At 47.3% G+C, this 21,073-nt stretch overlaps 1 protein-coding gene across 2 annotated transcripts in view; it reads left to right on the top strand.

Moving 5' to 3' along the window:
• The window catches only part of INPP5A (inositol polyphosphate-5-phosphatase A), a 198,869-nt gene that overhangs the window by 37,288 nt on the left and 140,508 nt on the right, over window positions 1-21,073 (top strand). For both annotated transcript variants that reach the window (XM_027771238.1, XM_027771239.1), the window contains exon 3: window positions 4,207-4,294. In XM_027771238.1, coding sequence (XP_027627039.1) covers window positions 4,207-4,294 — 88 coding nt within the window. The remainder of the gene's footprint in view (window positions 1-4,206; window positions 4,295-21,073) is intronic.

The following is a 21,073-nucleotide window of genomic DNA, read 5'->3' on the forward strand; positions in this document are numbered from 1 at the left end:
CCAGCATACACTACCATGGCTGGGCCCTGCAATATAATTTAAAGTAAATAGCATTGTAGTTGGGCTTTTGTTGTTGTTGTTTGTTTGTTTGCTATGGGTCTCATATGCTTGCTGGAGAGACAGAGAGAGAGAAAGTGAGAAAGCACACCCTCAGGGGGATTGGCTGTGCCGCAATCCCTTCTCCTCTTGGGATTTTGGGCACAAATGCACATGCACCTGACATGAATTTCAAGCTGCCAAGTCTGGGACTCAAACTGCAGTCAGTCATGTCCAGCAGCATAACCACTATGCCATCTTCTGGTCCTGGTATTATAGTTTTTGAATAAAGGAAATATGGGAAAAAGGGCTTTTTGTAAAGGAAACATCAGTTAGAGCTCTTGCCTCCTAAATCTCTAAAAATCTCATTGACGATGATGACAGAAACCTCAAGGTTACTAGGAATGAATGTAATAAAAGATATTTTTATTATTCTGTAATAATATAATACAAAGTAAAGATATATAAGAAAAAATACAGAGGACAGTTGTACTATCATGGTGGGTAGCACAGTTCCAAGGGACCCTGAGAATAACTCCTGTAATATGTGTCCGTTCCTATGTAGCCTTGATGCCTCCCATGGAAAGGGGGGGTCTTGTCTCCTTTCCTGGTTTCTGATATCCAATCACTGCTTCAGCCAACAGAGTGCAGCAGAGGCACTGCTTCATGACTCCTGAAGCTGTCACAGAACGCCTCTGTGCTGCCAGGAAGCCAAACCACCTGCTGGGGCCACCTGCTGGTGTCTTGGTTCATGGACAGTCTTTGTACCCTCTCAGCCTGGTGCCCATCAGGAGGATGAATGAGCCTTCAGACAGTGCCAGCTGCTGTCACCCTAGTGTAGTCCTCACTGCTCAGGTACCAGATGTTTTGGAGGGCCATAGCCATACATGCTAAACTCCCACCACACAAGGAAGCCCCTGGTGACAAAGAGGTTCTTTTCAAGGTTCTTTTCACCTGCTAAAAAAAGCCAAGATTTCCCCAGATAATCTTATCATTTTAATGCAGTTTTAACCAAAATCTTAATGACATTTTTAAAAAAAATTGCTATAAAGAACATGTGTACATGCATAAGAGATGGTACCTCACGGAGATGTCATGCCACAATTCCTTCTTCATTTCTCCTTCCTTTTGAGCTTTTGGGCATGCATGCACATGTGCCTGTCATGTTTTTCAAGCCATCAGGCATGGTACTTGAACCATGAAGCCAGCCATGTGCGATACAGCCACCTTAACCACTGTGCCACTGGCTGGCCTGACCTTTTTTTTTTTTTTTTTTTTTTTTTTTTAACACTCAACCAACTGATACTAAGATTATTATAGAAAAGCAAAGGACCAAAAAGAACCAACATAATTCTAAAGAAAAACAGTGGTGTTCCATGTTCCTGCCCAATAGACCACAGGCTGCTTATGGAGCAGTGAAAACTGAGTGGTGGTGCAGGGACAGATGCATGGATCAAACAGAGAGGGAAGCCCAGCCATCTTAGCGGCTGCTACTTGGTGTATCACAGAGGGTGACTGGGTCAGGGCAGAAGAGCCCTGGCTTCCTGTGCTGGGAAAAGTCAAATCAGACCCCAACTTCACATCATACACAGCCACTTCTCACACACGCTACGTAAGAACGAGCTTTAGTTGTATTAATTATAGAAATGTGAAAGGCAAGATGAGAGTTCTGAGACTGACATAAAGGAGAATAGCTTTACAACTTTGCTTTAGGGAGAGATTTTATGTAAGGTGTAAAAAGGATAAGATTGTTATCCTTGGCCATACTAAAACAAAACACTTATTTCCTGAAAGGCACTCCAAGCAAAATAAAAAGATGGGAAAAGGAGATCAGCAGCAAGCTTTACTAACAGAATTAGTATCTAAATAATTAAAGGGCTCCTGCATGTCAGCAAGAAAATGAAAGCAACAGCAGTTAGAAAGCTGGGCATTTCACTTAAAAGAGGAAACGCAGGTAGACATGAAGCATGTAGGAAGCTGCCCTCTCCCGCAGAGAGAATGTCTGATAATGCTAGTTCATGTTTCGTTCTAGAACCTTCCAAGGGAGTACTTCCATTCCTCTACCACCCTCATGCTGTTGTTGTATGTGTACTTTTACTCCTGCTTACCTTCTACTTCGCATACGTCGTTGCTATTCTGATTTTAAACAGTTCTCTTTTACAAACATCAAGAAGTAAGAAAAATAGCAATTATTTTCAGTGCTCTTCTCTCTTTGGTGTAGATTCTGGTTTTCATCTGGTATGACTTTCCTTCAGCCTGAAGAACTTTCTTTTAACATTTATTTCAGCACAAGTCAGCTGCCGATGAATTTTCTCAGCTTTTGTTTGTCAGAAAGAGGTCTTTGTTTTCATTTTTGAAAGAGATTTTTGTTGGAAATAGAATTCTAGCTTGTCAATTTTTTTTCTCTTACTACTTTAAGGATATCATCATTCTATTGTCTTCTGTATTGCATTGTTTTTGATGAGAATTCCACCATTGTTCTCATCTTAATTTTCTTGTATATAATGTGCCTTTTTTCCCTCCTGACTGTTAGATTTTTGTCTTTATAGCTGGTTTGCAACAACTCGATTATGCTGTACTTTAGTTTCATTTTCTTTACATTTATCCTTCTTGAAGTTCTTTGAGCTTTTTCAGTCTGCAGGTTTAGTTCTAATCAGATTTAGAAAAAGTTTGTTTCTTGTTTCTATAAATACTACTCCTTTTCTTCCCTTCCCTTCTTTTTTGTTGTCATACTTCGACTTCCTGATGTTAGACTGCTTGATTTTGTCCTGCAGCAGATCCCTCACACTCTTCATTTTTTTCAGTTCATTTTTCCTCTTTGCTTCAATTTTGTTAGTTTCTGTTGCTGTATCTTTCAGTCACTGATCTTTTCTTCTGCACTTTTTAATCTGCTCTTAAGCCTATCCAGTGAATTTAATTGCTATTGTATTTGTCAGCTCTAGATGTTTCATTTGTTTTTTGTAGCTTCTTTCTTCAATATGTTTGTTTCCCCTTAAATCTTTGATCATATTTATGCATCTGCTTTAAGATTTTCAGCCTGTTTCATCATTCTTGTCCCTTCTAGGTCTGTTTCTCTTGGTTGCTTTTTCATGTGACTATGGGTCACATTTTTTGCTCTTCTGCATGTGATATCAGATATGAAGGCTGTTATTTTGTGTAGTGCTTGAACCTTGTTTTCTTCCCTTCAAGCATGTTCATGTTTGTAACTTAACATTTAAGTTACTTAAGGATCAGTTTGAATCTGTCAAGGCTTGTCATACTGCCTTGCCTCTCCTCATTCTTTTTTTTTTTTCCTAGACGCAGAATTTCTTCTTCCTGACATATGTATTGGACAAATCACATGATGCTTGTGTCCTTTCCTCCCTGACATCTCAAAACCGAGGGACTGTGGGTGGGACGGTATACTGCCTCATTGGAAGGGCCACACAGATGAATAAGGGAGACTCCTTGTTTTCCCATGGATAGGCCTCCAGGGGTATGTGGGGGCTTTCTTCCCTGCTATGTTTTATAGAAACTATGGAGCGGTCCTCTATTTAAACTTCCCTGATAAAATATGGCCAATAAGATGAATGGAAAAGGATGGAACCATTTATTGATGGGCTATTCAGAGATCCTTCTCTTCCTTTATGGTTGTAAAGCCGTGGCAGCTTGGCCACTATCCTCACCTCTGCTTCTGTAAGGAGCGAATGAGGATGAAACTGCCTGGACTCTGGGGATGCATGTGTGAGTGAGGGCCCCTAACCTGTGCCGATGGCTACCAGGGAACTTATTTCTCTGTTAGAACCAAACATGAACAGCCAAGAGGCCCCACACCCTTTGGAGTCATGCTTCCTTGGCCTTTGACTTTGGGTGAGTTGTCAGTGTCACCATCCTGGAGAGCCTCAGAGTCCCAGCATCTCATGCGCTGCACAGTGGCAGTCAGATGACAGGCTTGCACCCAGTTTGCCAAGAACATGCAGTAGGTCTTAGTTGGTACTGCCACCATTCATTTCTGCTTCCTTCCCTGCCCTGCTTCCTTCCTCTGTTGTTCCACAGTTGGTTAGTGGTATTTTCAGGGTGATGTAAAAAAACAGTATTTGAACTACATCCTTGTGCCTCCTGAGTATACCTGTAAAATGGCGAGGTGTCTGTGTGGCTTTTTACTCAAGGAACTTACTTTTTTCTTTCCAGAGAACTGTTATCAAGTGATGCAATGAAAGAATATAACAGGGCTCGAGTCTACTTGGATGAAAACTACAAATCCCAGGAGCATTTTACAGTAAGTCCTCTTCTGTCCCATGATGTAAGTGTTAGACATATTGAGTGTCTGTTAAAGCCAGCCCTTCTTCTAAGTACGTAAAGAGAACTGGTTTGAATGTTCTCTGTCAGTAGCATAATGTGGATCGTGGCTGAATTAAAATGATGCTACGTTCTTGCTGCCAGTTTGGTGGTCTGAGTCCACAGCCAGCCTGGCAGGCATAGTAGGCAGGGATGTTCACAAAACATGACACAAAGGGCTTCCTCAGGGCTGTTTCTACCCAGGTGCTGTTGGTTGCTTCTTTAGATGGAGTCTGAGTGGGAGGTGGGAAGTGGACAGAAAGGGAGACCCAAGGCTTTAGTGTGTTTGAAGATAAAAGAGAGAGTCGGGGGCTCCAGGGCTCATAAAGGTGAGAGATGGAACTGAAACCTGGACAGGCTCTGCAGAGCCGTCTTGTTCCAGACCAGCTTTTATGCTCGGCCCATCCCTTTTTGACCCCTGAGCAGGCCTCAGGTCTGCTCCAAGGGTGCTGAGGGGGATCTGTTTCAGATAGGGGCTGCCCTGCAGGAGTCAGCACAGGGGAGTAGGCCAGAGCCTTCTGTGGAACTAAGAAAGGTCTGTCCCTCCTCTACAAGAATTGTTGGTCTGGTGGGACAGTGGACACGTGAGCAAGTTCCCCTAGTGCAGCTGGCACAGGGGATGCAAGGTACCAGGTGCATGAGAGGGGGCTTGGGAAGCTTTTCAGAAGAGATGTTTAATAGGTTTTGAATAGCTTGTAGTTGGTTTGGAGACTCATGCCTTAAGCCCCCATTTTAGGAAAGTCCTAGGCTCCCTTGAATTGGGTTAGTTTCCCTGCTTTCTGTTCCCCTGGTGGTGTCACTTCCCCTGCTGTCATATTGTTACATTTGTAGGTACTTGTTTACCTCTGTTCTCCACAAGGTGGATGTTCCCTGCAGGCACCTGTGGTATGGTATGGGTCTTGTTCTTGTTCTTCAGCTTGTCTCCCTGCCCAGCGACCTTGGAGTGAGAGCAGGTCCTTGGCTGCCATTTGCCAGTCACATAGAGAGATCCAGTGGAGCAAAGATGTGATCCTACCTGTCTTAGGGAATGTGATATAACCTAATTATCAGTCTTTAAATTTGGAGTATCTAATGCCAGTTATGTCTTTTTATTGCTGAGATGTTCACATAACTACAGGTTCATGGTCTTCAGCTCCAGCTGAGTCCACAGAATCCTGTATCTTTGGTCTCTTGCCTCTCCTACTCTCTGCAGCTCCTTCAAGCCTCCAGACTTCTTCCTGCCCACCTGCTACCACATTCAGAGGTGGCTTTACTTCCAACTCGCTTGGGTATGCTGAGCCCACAGGGCCCTCCTCTTCCTGGTGCTCGGGACATAGTCACCTCACTCTCAGGCCTCTCCTTTTTTTCTGCCTTATTCCCTGATGGCTTCTTCCTCTTATCCCCAAACTTGCCTGTTCTTTACATGAAAGGGCAGCATCCCTTGACCATCTTGCTTTCCTCTGCTATGATTCATCTTCCTGCTTTTTTTTTTTTTTTTACCAAGAGAGACTTTTTCAGATGAAAAAGACAAAACCTAAAAAGAAAAGTACATTGGTTGGAATAGATGCTGCAGAAGAAAAGAAAGAAATGGCTGAACTTGAAGACATAACAATAGAAATTATTTAAAATGGAACACATGGAAAAGAAAAAACAGTACTGAAAAGGGTGGTCCAATGTATTTGTAACCAAACTCCCAGAATGAGAGGGAGGAGTAAAGAGCACATGTTTAAAGAAATAATGGCTGAAATTTTTTTCAGGATTTCATAAAATTTATAAACCTGTAGATCCAATTATTGTAACAGTCTTCAAGCAGAATGAAAAAAACCCATACCATGGCACATTATAATTAGATCGCTGAAAACACGGTATAAAAAGGTCTTCCTTGCTACCCATTATCCTCAAAAGAAGTGTCTGTGCTCACTGCCTCTCCTGTTTGCCCTGCTGTTGAAACCTCATTCCATGCCTCTTATTGGTCACCTCTTCTTCATGGGAATTACCCCTCAACTCTTTAAAAAAAATATTTTATTTAACTTTATTTATTTGTTTTACTCTTATCAGAGAGGGAAAAAGTGGGAGAGAGACAACAAGCCGCCAGGTCCAGGATTCAAACCATGGTCGACTCTGTGGGAGTCCAGTACCCTCAACCACCACACCACTGGCCGGCCCCTGCCCCTCAACTCTTTGCAGACTTTAGTTATAAAGACACAATTGTTTCCAAAGTAAGAGGATGAAAGAAGATATACCATGCAAACACAAGTTGAAAGAAAGTAGGAATGGCTATATTATTATCAAAGTAGGCCTCAAAGCAAGGATAAAGAGGAATCATTTCATAATAATAAAGAGGTCAGCCCCTCACAGGACATAACACTCCCAAATACATGTGGCCCTGATATCCGAGCTTACGTAGACATGAAAATGAACAGAACCGAATGGAGAAATGCACAGGCTTTCCCATAGGAGATGGAGACACTCCTGTCTTGCTTGATATGCAGATAGACCGGGGTTCACTATCCACCAGCCTGAGCTTTCTGATGATGGGGGTGCTTCAGTGCAGCAGTAGCTGTGCAGCTGTGCAGCTGTGGGCAGAAGGCATGTCACAGAGTGAGGGGCAGAGACCAGAAGGAGCAGCCCTCTTGACAGTGAAGCAACAGCAATTAAAAACCTGAAAGGGAAAAATAGCTGTTAGACTTTAATTCTGTTTCCACAAAAATATCTTTCAAAATGAAAGTGAAATAAGTTTAAAGACTTTTTCAGATAGACAAGAGCCGCAACTACCTTCTAAGGCTGACTTTTAAGCTTGTTTTGGATGGGTCCAGAGCAGACACGGTGGGGTATTCAGATCTGCCTTTCTGAGGGCTCTGCTTATGTGCATATATGGGCATTTCCACCCTGGCCGCTGGAACATAGTCCATTCCCAGTCCAAGATAGGGTCTAGGTTTGCTGTCCCATCTTCCCAGGACTCTCTCCTGGCCATGGCAGTGTGCAGGGCACATTCACTGTGACATTCGAGTCTGGAGTGCAGAAAAACCTCTCAAATCTAAAGGAATTGAAATAATATAAAAGATATTCTCTGACTAAAAGGAATTAAGTTAAAGGGAATGAAATGATATACAGAAAGTTCTCAAATACTGAGAAATAAGCCAACTTGTAAATAACCTCACAAATCAAAGAGGATGTCACAAAGGAAATCAGGAAATATTTTGACTTGCATGAAGAACAAACTAAAAAATCTTCAAAATGTATGAGATGCCAAAATAATCTGTAACTACTGCAGATGCCATGCCAGGGGTTCAGTGAAGGGAGGCGCAGCTCCATTGCTGTGGAAGAAGAACATGCTGTGGTTCTAGCAGGAGGAAATACAAAGGAATGCACCCTCCCCTGGAGAAGCTTGGTCCAGTGTGTCCCTTAAAGTATTTAACAGTAATATTATGCTGATCTGTTCAATGCATATTTTTGAATTTCAATCTGAAGCTTCTGAAAGGGTGCAAGGCGCAGGAAATGAGATGGCTGATGACTTGAGAACAAAGTGTCCTTAGACCTGTTCACACAGGAGGTCCTGGGTGCATCCCTGCACTCTCCTTCAGCTCAGGGGGAGGTGGGTGGCATCTGTGGCCTGGCTTCCTTTTCCAGGGAACACTGTTCTCCTGGTCTGCTCCATAGCCATGTTCTCATCCAAGGTGACTTCAAGCTAAGCTGGTTGGATGACTGTGGGCAGCCTTGTCTGGGGGTAGGAAATGGTCAGGGATGCTCCAGACTCTGGAACTCATTCCAGAGCTGGCACGGAGGAAATGTGAATTCATCGTTCCTATCTTGTAACTAAGTCTGTCGTAGTTGCCCTTAGGCCCCTCAGCACCAACTTTTCATGCTGGACTACTGTCCCCCTCAGTCCTCCTCAGTGTGCTGTGGTTTTTGAAGGGGTGAGGGGCATCCCTGGGGTTCCAGGCAGAGCTGAGCAGTAATGACCAGCCAGGCCGTCACCATCCTGCCCCAGCCTGCTGCCCTCTGGCTGTCAGAGGGAGGAAAATTTAATTTTTACAAGATTGATGGTATCAGAGCAATATTTTCAGCTGAGTCTGGTTCAAATAATAGGCCATTAATTGAAAAAGGAAATTGAAATGAATTTATCTTGTACATAAATGCTGTCATGAGTATTAATGGGGATCAGAAAGTAGTGGCCTGTTCCCAGAAAGCAGCTGAACCTGAAGCTGCATCTGGCTCATGAGCATGTGGGTGGGGGTTTGCTGCTTGTGTCCTTTTACATTGGTGCGGGGACATGGCCTGGAAGGCCTTCCAGGCAGAGGCAGACAACCTGCAAGTGACCATCATAACCAGGAGATGGCGCCAACGCAGCGTCTCATGGCCCAAGTGTCTCTTACATGCGATGCTCAGAAGGTGATTTTTATATTTTAAAATGGTATTCAGTTTTATTTACTCACAAGCATACGTACCCGTTATTATAACCAGGAGGCTCATGTGATCTGTGCAGAGACTCAAAAAACAAACTTGTTCCCCTTGCTGGCTGTCTCTGGACAGCCTTCCTCTCCTCCTTTCCTACCATCAGGGAAGTAAATCTCTTCTTCGGATCCCTGTCCTGTCTGTGGGAACTGGTTTGAAGAGTTCATCACTGTGAGGACGGAGGATGCCGGCCCAGGGTGTGGGCACAGTCAAATATGAGCTGGATAGGATGGTGGCCACTAACAGGCTGTGTCCCTGAGCCCAAAGATGCTCCTAGACCTTTCTGCCTAGCAGTGACCACCCTTAATGTGCTCAGTATTCGTTTTCTGCTTATTGACGGTCCTCCTCCCCCAAGTTCAAACTCTCTGAGGACAGAGGCTTTTTCCTCCCTGCTCTGGCCATGGAGGCTGAAATTGCACCCAACATAAACTGAGTGCTCAATAAATATGTTTTGACTTAGTGAACGAGTTGGGGCAGAGTGGTATTGGGGGCGGGAGGAGCCAGGACATGTGTCTAAAGCCGTGGATTGGGTGAGATATCCAGGGCCTGCTCCAGAGGGGATGAGCCTGGACCTTCAGCATCTGGAGTTGGAACGATAAAGCAGGTTCATCCAGGACGTAGTCAGGAAGACGGGAGGGAGCACGGGTGAGCAGCGTGCCGGAAGCTATATGGTGGTGAAGAAAGAGTTCTAGGAGGAAGGGACTGCTGGGTAGATGCTGTGCCCCTACAGCATCCATTCTCTCAGGCCTAGACCCCTGTCTGGGGTTGCCTGAGGGGTTCGTAGAATTGCAGGGCACAAGGCCCAAGAGAGGGGCACCTCGGGGTCTGTGCCGTGTGAGGACTCTGATGTCATCTGGTTGCAGGTATGCGGCAGGGACTGCACCACCCCTTCCCCAAGGAAAGACAAGGTACAGTGCCGTCTGTGTCGAGTGTAAGTGCATTTGGTGTTAGGGCCGTCTTCCACATTTTAATGTCCCAGTCATATTTTGTGTTAGCCCAGAAGAACTAAGAAGTTCCCATTTTACATCATCAGCAAGTGTTAAGGCTAACTGCCTTCAAGTCCCACGGCAAATAAGACATGAGGTTCTTTTACAGAAGAAGGTAAACGTGTACAGTGCAGGTCCGTTGTAGTCAGGAATTGGTGGAATGAAGACATGAAGAAGTGGACAGCAGTGTTCCCCGAAGTGGGATGGAGACCTCTCCGGATGCCAGGTGACCTCGTGGTGTGTGGCCCCTGCCCTGGGGCCCTCACCTGCCTGCTTCCTGCACACCTCCATGTGCCACCCCTCCAGGCACTGCCTGGTGGGGCATCTGGTGATGTGGAACCCATGCTTCTGGGAGCAGATCCATTGTTAGGGGCCCTGGACATTGGGGCAGAAAAGCAGCAAGAGTCTTCTCGTCTACAGGATTCCTGCTCCTCGTAGGATATGTGGAAAGCACAGCAAAGCAGACCAGCACCCACTAATCTGTTAACCCTCCTGTGGTGCCCAACCCTCCAGGATGGCCCTCCCAAAATCCCTTGTTCTCCCTCAGCCCTTCCCAACTCTGGGCCTCTGCGTGGCCCTCCCTTCTTGGCTGTCCTTCCCTCCCTTCCTGGGAGAGCTCTGCCCGGATACTTCTTCCTTCCTGCTTGCCTCTTCTCCTGAATGGCCTCCTGCTTCCCAGTGATCGTGTGTTTCTGTGGATGTTATGTTCATCACCTTGTGCCTGTCTCTCTGCTGCAGTAGAGCTGCCCCACGAGGACATCGTATCCCAAATACCTTGGGCAGTCTGATGAGAATGAGAATAGCCCTCTGTAAATCATTTGAGTCAGTAATTGAATCCATATGTAAGATCCACATCATAACTTGACATGTGACTTGAATCCGTGACTTTGTCAGAAAAATGATTTATACAGAAGTAATTAAGAGAGGGACCAGCAGATGGCATAATGGTTTCGTCACTGGACTCCCACATAGTGGACTGCAGTTCAAGTCCTGGACTCGGTAGCTTAAACCTCATGCCAGACATGTGTGTGAGTGTGTGCCCAAGATCCTGAGGGAGAAGGGATTGCGGCATGGCCATTCCCCCTGGAAGGGTGGGGGGTGATTTCTTGCTTTCTGTCTCTCTGTTTTTCTCTGTCTCTCTCTGGTGAGCAAATGCACCCTATAGCAAAAATCTCTTTCTAAAAAAATAAAAGGAGTTGTTAAGAGGGACCGGATAGCAACTCAACCGTAAAACAGTGCCCTGTAAGTCTGACCCATATGGGAAGGTTGCCGGTTCATATCCGGAGGCCTCCCTGAGTGTATGCCTCTGATCCAGGGCTGGCTGAAGCTGGAAAGTGGATCACAATGTCTGTTGGGTGTTGTATCTCTGTCTCTCTCCTTCGTGGAATAAATAAATCAACTCAAACAGCTAAGAGAAACCTTCTCGGTTACAAGGACGGTATTCATAGGGAGCTGGGATTTCCCTCAGATGATACCAGTCCCCGCAGCACAGAGAGGAGTGGTGGTGTCCTGCTGATCAGGAATCCTTAGGGTGAGTGTACACTGGGCTGAGCACTGGTGAGATGGCCAGGCTTGGGGCGGAGTGTCCCTGGAGGAGGTGCCCAAGCTGAAACCTGAGCTCTGTGCCCTCCTGAACAATGCAGAAGTGACAAACCTCAGTCCTGATGACACCTGAGCATCAGTCAATCCAGAGGAGAGATCACACCTCCTCACCCTGAAATAGCTTCCCCAGAGCACCTGCTCCTGGTCTCAGCCTGTCATCTCTGCGTCTTGGGAGGTGCTTCCCTCCTAGTGTTGGGAATTTCACCAGCAGCACCTCCCAGGAGATCTCAGTTAAGCTTCACAGTGACCCCAGCACACTCACCCGCACAGACTCGACACTGAGGAAGTGTCTGGGTGAAGTTTTCCAAGGCTGTCCAAGTGTCTATTGATCAGACGTTCTAACAGCACAGAAATCATGTGTCCAATTTACCCGGCCACGCAGAAGAGCATGGAAAACGCATCACTTACCGCCTGAAAAGCTTGAATATCGATAGGAGGACATAGAGGTAACGGCTTTCCTATACTCTGGCTTCAAAAATGGCTAAATGAGGAAGAAATTGCAAGTTTATTTTCATATAACTTCTCCGTTGTCTTGTTTTACTGCAGGAGTGAAAGCATTGTAGTGTGAGTTGTCTGTCACTGCTCTGCCAGTCACTTTTCTGACTGGGAAGCCAAAGAAGAGGTTGGGCTGCATTTAATGTGGCACATTTCACGGGGGGCATGGGGACTGGTGAAGGGTGCCAGGGGCCACTGCATCTTCCCTTCTCTGTTTAGTGACCTCCTGTCCAAGATGCTGAGCTCGTTTATCACAGGGCTCCTCCTGGGAGGGGGACATGTCTGCAGGCCCTCCTCAGGGCTCTGGTCCCTCTGGGGTCACACAGCCAGTAGAGGGCTCTGTGAGGAAGGCCCTCAGGGCAAGGACCACACAGGTCTTCCCCTTCTATGAGGCCTCTCAGATCTTCAGCTGGTTAAACAGCATTCTTGCTGGAATAGGAGTAGCTGTGTCACTGGTTTTCTTGCCGTTTTGTAGCACAACGAGGAGAAGGCATTGGTGTGGAGTTGTGAGTGCCGAGCTGGCCTGATTGGATATCCTATTTTCTTTTCTGGTTTTTTTTTTTTTTCTTTTTTTTCTTTTAGGAGAGATTTTTGCTATAGGGCACATGCTCTCTCTGGAGAGACAGAAAGTGAGTAATCCCCCCCACCCCCCGGGGTGAGGGGATGGCCACACTGCAATCCCATTTCCTCCGTTCTCCTCTCAGGATTTTGGGCATGCATGCACATGCGCCTGGCATGAGCTTAAGTCTCCAGATCAGGGACTTGAACTTTTGTCGACTACATGAGAGTCCAGTGACATAAGCATTACTCCATCTGCTGGTCCTGGAGACCGTTTTCTAAAGACCATGGTCAGAGTGTGAGGGAAAAAGGTTTTCTTCTCCATGTGGTCTTCCTTCATTCAAATAGAGGAAATTTGGAAAAATCATGCCTTAAAATTGGCCCAAAGTTAGAGCAAAAGAGGTTTATGTGCTGTTACAATTAAGATGACTGAGAAGGCATGGCCTGGCACAGGCTGGTGCCACATCCCTGTTCACACCTATCCTCTGTTTACTGCTCAGGACCCAGGCAGAAGGGGACTGGTGGAGGTGCAAGGAGCAGCCTCTGAGGTCCCTCTCCTTGGCCACACCTGCCCTCAGGCAGAGGGAAGAGGCTGGGGGTGCAGCTAACAGGTGGAGCAGGCCTTAGGGAATACAGTGAGGCAGTGATGGTTGCCAGGAGTTTCGGAGCCCTTTTATTTATTTATTTAAATGAAGGTCAGGGAGCGTGAAGGAGAGGGAGAACTGAAGAGAAGAAGCTAGAGGGAGGAAAGAGGAGGGTTCGGGGGCAGGTCTCACAGTTGGTATCCTCTGCCCCAGGCTTCCAATTAGCCAGGATCACAGGTGCATGCTACCATGTCCAACCTGTTCAGATTAGCTCTGATGTGAACCCGGCCCTCCCATGTGGCCCACACCTCATGCAGTGGTGCCTATTGCTTGCATTACTGAGGCTGGCCCTAAGATAATTTTTTAACATGCAAGTACCGAAGACAGTCTGGAATAGCATGTGTATTAGTATAAAGCCAGACGCACGAGACTGCTTCAGGGCTGGTTTTATCAAGGATGCCCAGCTGATGCTCACCTAATGGCCTTGGTCTGTAAGCATGGCAGGAAGGCTGCTGAAGGCCCAGTGCTGGCAGCTACTTCCTGGGCCACCCCGGCATAGAGCAGACCCTGATCTTCCAGAGCTGCTCTGGTGTCTGGGAAGCACATGCACAGATCTTGCTGTGGCAGCAGGGCTCGCTAGACCGAGTGCTCAGAACAGAGAGAGCCTATGGTACCTACTGGGACCCCAGTTGCATTTGCTTTCCCCAGGAGTCTTGACTGGCATGCAGTGGGGATTGGGGCATTGTGGGGCAGCACTGAGGGCTTGGGCAGGCCTGAGTCTAGGGCTTCTGTGACCTAGATGGTTCTGGGCAGCAGCAAGCTGAGGCAGTGAGCAAGGGTCACCTTGACCTCCACTTCCTCATGGAGGAGGGTCGGGCTTCGGTGCCCACCAGGTCTAACAGCAGAACCAGTGATGTGGAGCAGCTCCACAGGCAAGACCAAAGGCCCCTCTTGCACCCAGGTTAGCTTCATCCACTGAGTAAGCCATGCCATCTGTTCACCTGGGGCTCTGGAAGCAGAACCGCGGGCCTGTGAGGCCCTCTGGGAGGCCCTCTGGGAGGACCATCACAGATGCCTCACTGCCATTCACTACCAAACCAACTCTTGCCTTTCCCGGGCCCTCCATGCTGAGGGTTCATTCCTTTCCCACCCTCCCATGTGGCTGCTCCTTTCCTCTTCCCCTCTGTGCTGCCTTTTGTACAGCTGAAAGTAGAGTTGTCATGGCGCAGGTGAAAGTTCGACTCTGCTCTTGCCTTGGTGGCTTCCCAGTTTTCCAGAAGAGGTCTGGGCTTCTCTTCTGCAGAGTGGGGCCTGGCTTCTCATTCAAGAGACTTCCTAAAGGTTCAAGTGGGTGTGTCAGCTGCTCCATTTCTAGTAAAGGTTCTTTGCCCCACACATTGTGACTCGTAGACACCCCTGCTCCTGGAGTCTGCTCAGAGTAGCCCTCGCCACACACCCTGGGCATGGCCCTATGCTCTCCATGGGGACAGGAGGCTGTGCTCCCTCCGGGGCTGTGATGCCTTCCCCCTTCTCCTGTTCTCCTCTCCTCTGTGGTGTGCTCCTTCCCCCTCTCTGTTCTCCTAAATAAGATTTTAGGAGAAATTTATAGAAAATTAATGGAGTTTACTGATGTTCTTTGATCCAAGGAAGGGGAAGGAAAGGCAAATGCATTTATGATGAGGGAACTAATCTGCCTTAGGCAGTGGCTCCCTCCCCTGTCCAGACCCCTCTGTCTCCCTGCCTCCTTCGCCCTGCCTGTGGGTCGAGACAGGCCTGATAAAGTGAGAAGAGCAAGATTGGTTTTCCGAGGGCACCAGGCCCTTCGTGCTCAGCTAAATCACGGGCTGTCTGCTTTGCTAGCGGGTAATGACCTGCTCCCCTGCCTCGGCACCTGCAGCCCCCACGGGACGCGATGATGTGCGGCCGGGCAGCGGCCGGGGCTGCAGTGAAGGTGAAACTGTCGTATCGATCTTTTTAGCACTAAAATATGAGCCACTTTACTCCGCTCCCCGCTGCTGTGATGTGAAAAATAATAACTCGGATCCAAATTAAAAATATTGATCTCTGGAAGGTGTTGAAAGTAAATAAACACCTTCCGAAGTTTTCGGGTCAGCCGAGAAATGGTATTCAGCAATAAATGTGTCGGCACGTCAGAGTCCAGGGTTCTTGATCTGTTTTTTCTTTGAATTGATTTTTCATTATTTACTTCCTAAAAGTGTTGGAATTTGGTCCTCCACTGTTAAATCCCAGTGTTTGGGCAAATTATTTCTTTGGGGCTTATGAGGTGCTCCTAATCCACTCCCTCATTGATTGATTGATTTTTGACTCAATAAGCTTGCAGTCCCCTGCTTTATTTAGGACTTCCATCATAATTTTTTATACATTTAGACTTGACTTTTTTATTTCCCTCTAACAGATGAGCTGACATTGGGCTATCAAACGGGTGGGAAAACAATTGCCACGAGGTTAATTTTATCACGGGCTCCATGCATTCTAAGGAGATGCGAGGTGTTTTCTGGCTGCAGGCCGGGCCTTGGAGTGCAGCTGTCCCAGACCCACGTAAATCTGTTTACCCACAGGACTAAGTCGAGTGGCCTCTAGGAAGGGTGCTGCTCACAGGTGCCGCTGGCATTCATGAGCGGCCCGTATCTGGGCAGGGTTTGGGTCACGGGTGCTCTGGTTCTCTGTGAGCACCAGGCAAGGCAAAGTTGTGTGTTTCCCGAGCAGTTTTCCTTGCGGAAGGCAGCAAGATGCACAGCTGCACCATGTGGCTTCATACGAGTCCACGTGGCTTCATATGGCTCCACGTGATTTGGCAGGAAAATAGAAGGTACAGGTGCTACAGTCACCACAGAAAAAAACAGGAAATGGTGAGGTGGGCCAAGTTCTATGTGGTTTTTCTTAGGTGATTAAAAAGTTGCCTGGGAAAACATAAAATGTGGCTCCTCCTGCTGTCACTGGGAGTAAGGCTTCTCATTTATCAGTGTTCAGAATGGGACACCACCAGCTGTCAGGGGTTCTCTGAGCTGGACCGTGGAGGCACTCTGCTTCACGTTCTCTATGCCGGCAGACCCTGGTATGCACCTGCTGCGTTGGGCTGACCCAGGTGTGTAACCATTGGCATTGGGCTGACCAAGGCGTGTAACTACTAGTGGGCCTGCTTGGAACCCATGAGAAACAACAGCCAAAGTGTCCCCAGAGCATGAGGTAAGGAATAGTGATGCAAAGGGTCACAGTTACACAGCAGAGGCACTGCAGAGCTCTCAGTGCCTGCTAGCCTGAGCACTTCACCATAGCTGTCTTAATTCTTGTGTGACCTGTGATTGTTCCCATTGAGCAGAAGAAGAGCCTGAGGCCTGAGAGGCTCGTGAACTTCGTTACTGTCACTCACATTAGAACCCAAGGCAGGGAGCTGTTTTAGTGACTGTCAGGAGAGGCTGGAGAGTTAGACTGACCAAGCCCGGGATGGGGCAGGAAGGCTGACAGGAGTTTCTGAAAGGGGCTCGTGTGCTGGCAGGTAGGAAGGGGACCTGGGAGCCAGATCTCCTTGACAAAGGCCAAGGGCTCTTCTGGGGACTAGGAGTGCTCTGTCCAGTCAAGCTGCATGTCTGAGAAGGAATGGGAGGTTGTAGAGGAAATAACTACCATTTTTTTCTGTCCTGGTTTGGGGTGCAGGAATTGAATGAGGAGGAAAAGAAAATGGTGCATCACCCTGAGCAAAAATGTCCCTCCCGCAGTATTCCCACCGCCCCTAGGTCCCAGATGCAGTATCAGCCCTACTGAGAATGTCAGTGTTCCAAGGTTTGGGATGGGAGATGGGAGGAGCCCAAATCATCCTGGACACGTGAGCAGCTCTCCTGGGTCTGAGCTGCCCACTTCCCTGCAGAGCTCATCTCTGAGTGCCACATGAGCATGGACGTCCGGTACTGTGGTATTTTCAGACCACAGTTTCCTTTGTTGGGCAGTGGTGCCATCTCTGCTTTTGGTGCCCTTTCTACCTCTAGCAGCAACGTTTCAGACAAGAAGTTCTGTGTGGGCAGTGGTGGTGCACTTCCAGTGCACTCGGGGGCTGGCTGGCCAGCTGTGTGGAGAACTCCGAAGTGCTGCTGCTCCATTTCCTCATGAAGGCTGCTCCCAGCACAGCCGTGGGTCTTCCCAAGAGCCCGTCTTCCTGGAAGCCCTCCTGCACGGGCTGAAGGTAGAGAGCAGAGTGCTGAGACCACGGTGTTAGTTTCCTTCTCAAGAACCAGCATCTGCCAGGCTCTGCAGAGGCTTGATCTGCTTCCCAGATGTGAAGCTGAGTTGAAACCTTTCCATTCAGCTCCTGGAATGCTGGAGGTATGCTGCTGGGCTGGGTCCTCTGCCATGTCTCAGAGACACAGACATGAGTAGTCACACTTGATCTCTGCCATCAGGATCCATGTTCTAGGCATTGGACACAGTGATGTTGTGGATCAAGGCCTGAGAACGAGGATGCAGGGGTCCTGTCAGGTCAGAAAGGCACTAAGAAAGTCATCGTCCAAAGAATTGCCTTGGAAGAGCCCAGAACTGGCAAGGCAGAGCTGCCATGAGCCTGAAGCCCTAGAGGCTGGGCCTGATCATCTGGCCATGGCAGTGTTGTCTCTTAAGTCCATCCAGAGTACATCTGTCAGCACTGGCCCAGAAGTGCCGATGTCTGACCTGAGTTTGAAAGGATAACCGTACTTGGCTTTAAAAGATTCTATCTCAGCAGGTGCTCTTCATGGGACATTCATTAAATCACTCTACAAACCTTTGCCTATGTGCTGCTCTGGGTGCTATGGCTAATGTACATAGTCCCCTGGGGAGAGGGTGTCAGTGTGCAGGTTAAGGATAAGAGCAGTGGGAATAACAACACCACAAGCAGCCGACAGTCACACCTGCCATTGACCAGGAACCCCTCCGTGACTAGCATTGTGACCCACTGTAAGGTGGGTCCTCACAACTCCCCATGGCCCACCTATCTCTAGTAAGAGGTGGGGGCATAGAGAGATTAGACAATCTGCCTACACACCCAGGACATAACACTATCAGTGGGCTTCAGACCCTGACTACATGTAATATGTAACACATGACACATAACATGTGACACGGCACATGACATATGATAAACAACACACTCTTGTGCTCTGCCCTGGTGGAGCTTGCAGACTTGAGGGAATAAATACACAAACATATAGTGGGAAAAATGGAAAGGGTCTGAAGTGAAGATGTGGTTATAAGCAGACCATTCCAAGGGGCCTGATGGAGATGAGGAGCCAAGAATAGGCAGCTCTGAAAAAGCGACATTTAGTCAGAAGTGTGACGAGTGAGCAAGAGCGAGCAGTGGAAGGGACAACAGGAAGAGCATGCTGAGCTAGGGGAGTGGGATGTGCACAGAGTACCTGCTGACACGGGGATGTGCCTCCTGGAGCCCCTTAGAAAAAGGGTCTTCTGGCCAGCCATGAAAAGACACTTCCCCTGAGATCAGGCCCTCCCTGGAGCATGTACCTGCTGACTGAGCAAGGTGGGGACATAAAGAGCCAGCCACTGAGGACCCCCTGCATGGCGACTCTGAAAGAAGAGGGAGAGTCCCAGCTAAAGGGAGTAGGGATCCAAGTGCTATCTCAATTCCTAGTGTTCTGCCGGGGGCAGAAAGTGGTACAGCTGTGTCCTTAATCTCTGACAGACCGGAAATTTCTATGCAGAATTCCCATCTAACCAGTCTCTAAATTATTCAGGCAGGGAAAAATAATAGCAATATATCAGATATGTAAGATCCTTTAAAAAATCATGTCCTCTGTACCCTTCCTTAGAAAGCTTCTACAAGGAAACACTACCAAAACAATGGATCCTGGACCCAGGAAACGTAAGAACGGATTTGAACATACCACCTCTCGTGAGGGTGGGGAGCAGAGAGTTCAGACCATGAATGTCCGTTGTCTCCTCCAGGAGCCAAGGTCTGCTGGTCTCTCAGCAGAGGGCAATCTGGCTTCCTGGGTGTAAGGAGTGTACGCCCTTTCCATTCACTTACAAACACCGACAGATGACAGATGAATCTCAACAAGAAAATAAGGCAGGAATGAGCTCCAGGGAAAACAAAAAACTGTAAAACAAACAAAAACAAAAAAAAAAAAAAGAAAGAGAAATGTAATTATAATAAGTAGTTGTGGTATAAGGAAACTTTTTAAGTTAGAATAATGTATATACTGGTTATTAAGTAAAAATCCTATATTGAGAAGAGGGTGTCAGGGCTGGGGGGTGTGTGACATGTGGATGAAGAGGAAATAGTGTAAGGCAGTTAAATCCTCATCTTTTTTCCACTGGAAAAATCAATAGTTTATGCTGAAAGCTGAAAAACCAAGAAGTAGCAATATAAACTTTAGAGATATGGAGGTAAATACTAAAAGAAAACAGTAAGAAGAAAGTAATTGCTTCTGGAGAGTAGATCGAGCAGATAGGAACTCCTGTTTTTCATAGTAACCCTGGCAGAGCTATGTGGATGCCTATGAACTTAAAAAGCAAAAGGCAAGAGGGAATCAGCAGTTAGCGTAATGGCTACATCGCTGGACTCCCACGTAGTTGACCGCAGTTTGTGTCCCGGACCCGGTGGCTTAAAACTCACTCCAGGCGCGTGTGCGTGCGTGCCTGAGATTCCGAGAGAAGAGTGGAGGAGAAGGGATTTTGGCATGGCCATCCCCCCTTGGGGGGGGGTGATTTCTTGCTTTCTGTCTCTCTGTCTCTCTCTGTCTGGCAAGTGCTCACACCCTATACCAAAAACCTCTATGAAAAAAAAAAGGCAAGAAAACTTGTTATAGGGAAGAAACTCCTCCTCTTGATGGTGACATCAAACAAGACCTGCAGAAGAAGTGGCATCAATAGGAAGGCAGCGTATGGATTTTGGCTCTGGCTCACCAGGATAGTTGGGAGCAGCAGGTGGGAGCAATTCTAGTCATCTGATCATAGGTCGTCTGATGGTGATTGGCAGTAAGGGAGAATACCACTGTGGAAGCATGACCATTCTTAGAGCATCAGGCAATGGAATTTGAATGTGATTAGTTGGATTAGGTGTTCACTGGGGACCATTGCAGAGTCTAGGGGAAGAGGTGAGGCATTTGGAGCCAGGGAAAGATGGGGAATGGACAAGTGGATTGTTTCACAATTAAATGCCTGTCAGAGCTAACTTTTAAATTCATGTTGAAGTAAATACAAAGTGAGAGCCAGAAGTAATGATCCACTCTGGTTTATTTTTATTTCTTGATGCTGGCTCCTCCTTATAAGTCCCAATCATCCATCGAGTCATCCCCTACTGAGCACTAAGAGATGTGGGGTCAAACCTAGGAGGATTGAAAACAGGGCAGATTGGGACCAGCAGTTAGCATAATGGCTATGTTGCTGGACTCCCACTTAGTCGACCGCGGTTCGAGTCTGGATCCAGTGGCTTAAGCTCACGCTGGGCGCGTGTGCGTGTATGCCCAAGATCCCGAGAGGAGAATAGAGGAGAAGGGATGGCGGCATGGCCATCCCCCCTAGGGGGTGATTTCTCGCTTTCTGTCTCTCTGTCTCTCTTTGTCTATCTGGTGAGCACACGTGCCCTATAGCAAAAACCTCTTGAAAAAAAAAAAAGAAAGAAAGAAAGAAAGAAAAAGAAAACAGGGCAGATTGACTGCAGTAAGGAAGCCAGGGTCTGTATGACCAGTCCTGGAACGAAGCTTGTATTTCACTTCCTCACTACACACATACCCTTTCTACTCCAGCTAAATCCCATGGTGCCCTCCAAAGGCATATTCCCTCCCTTGTGCTGTAGTTTTAAAAACATAATCCAGAGCCACGTGCAAATGTTTGAGGCTTAAGATCACCTTTACTCAACTGACTACATTGAAAATAATGACAAGACCTCCTTGGAGAGGAGGGCCAGGAAACAAAATGAAGTATTAATACTTTCATGAATAGTCAGAATTAATTTGCTAATGTGGACATATGTTACTTACATCCCAAAAAATGTTATTAGAGAGAAAGGGAAGAGACACACGTGTACCCCCAACAGGGTCTTGCCTTACTGTG

This window comes from Tupaia chinensis, unplaced genomic scaffold, assembly GCF_000334495.1.
Source record: "Tupaia chinensis unplaced genomic scaffold, TupChi_1.0 Scaffold000197_1, whole genome shotgun sequence".
Classification (NCBI taxonomy): Eukaryota; Metazoa; Chordata; class Mammalia; order Scandentia; family Tupaiidae; genus Tupaia; species Tupaia belangeri.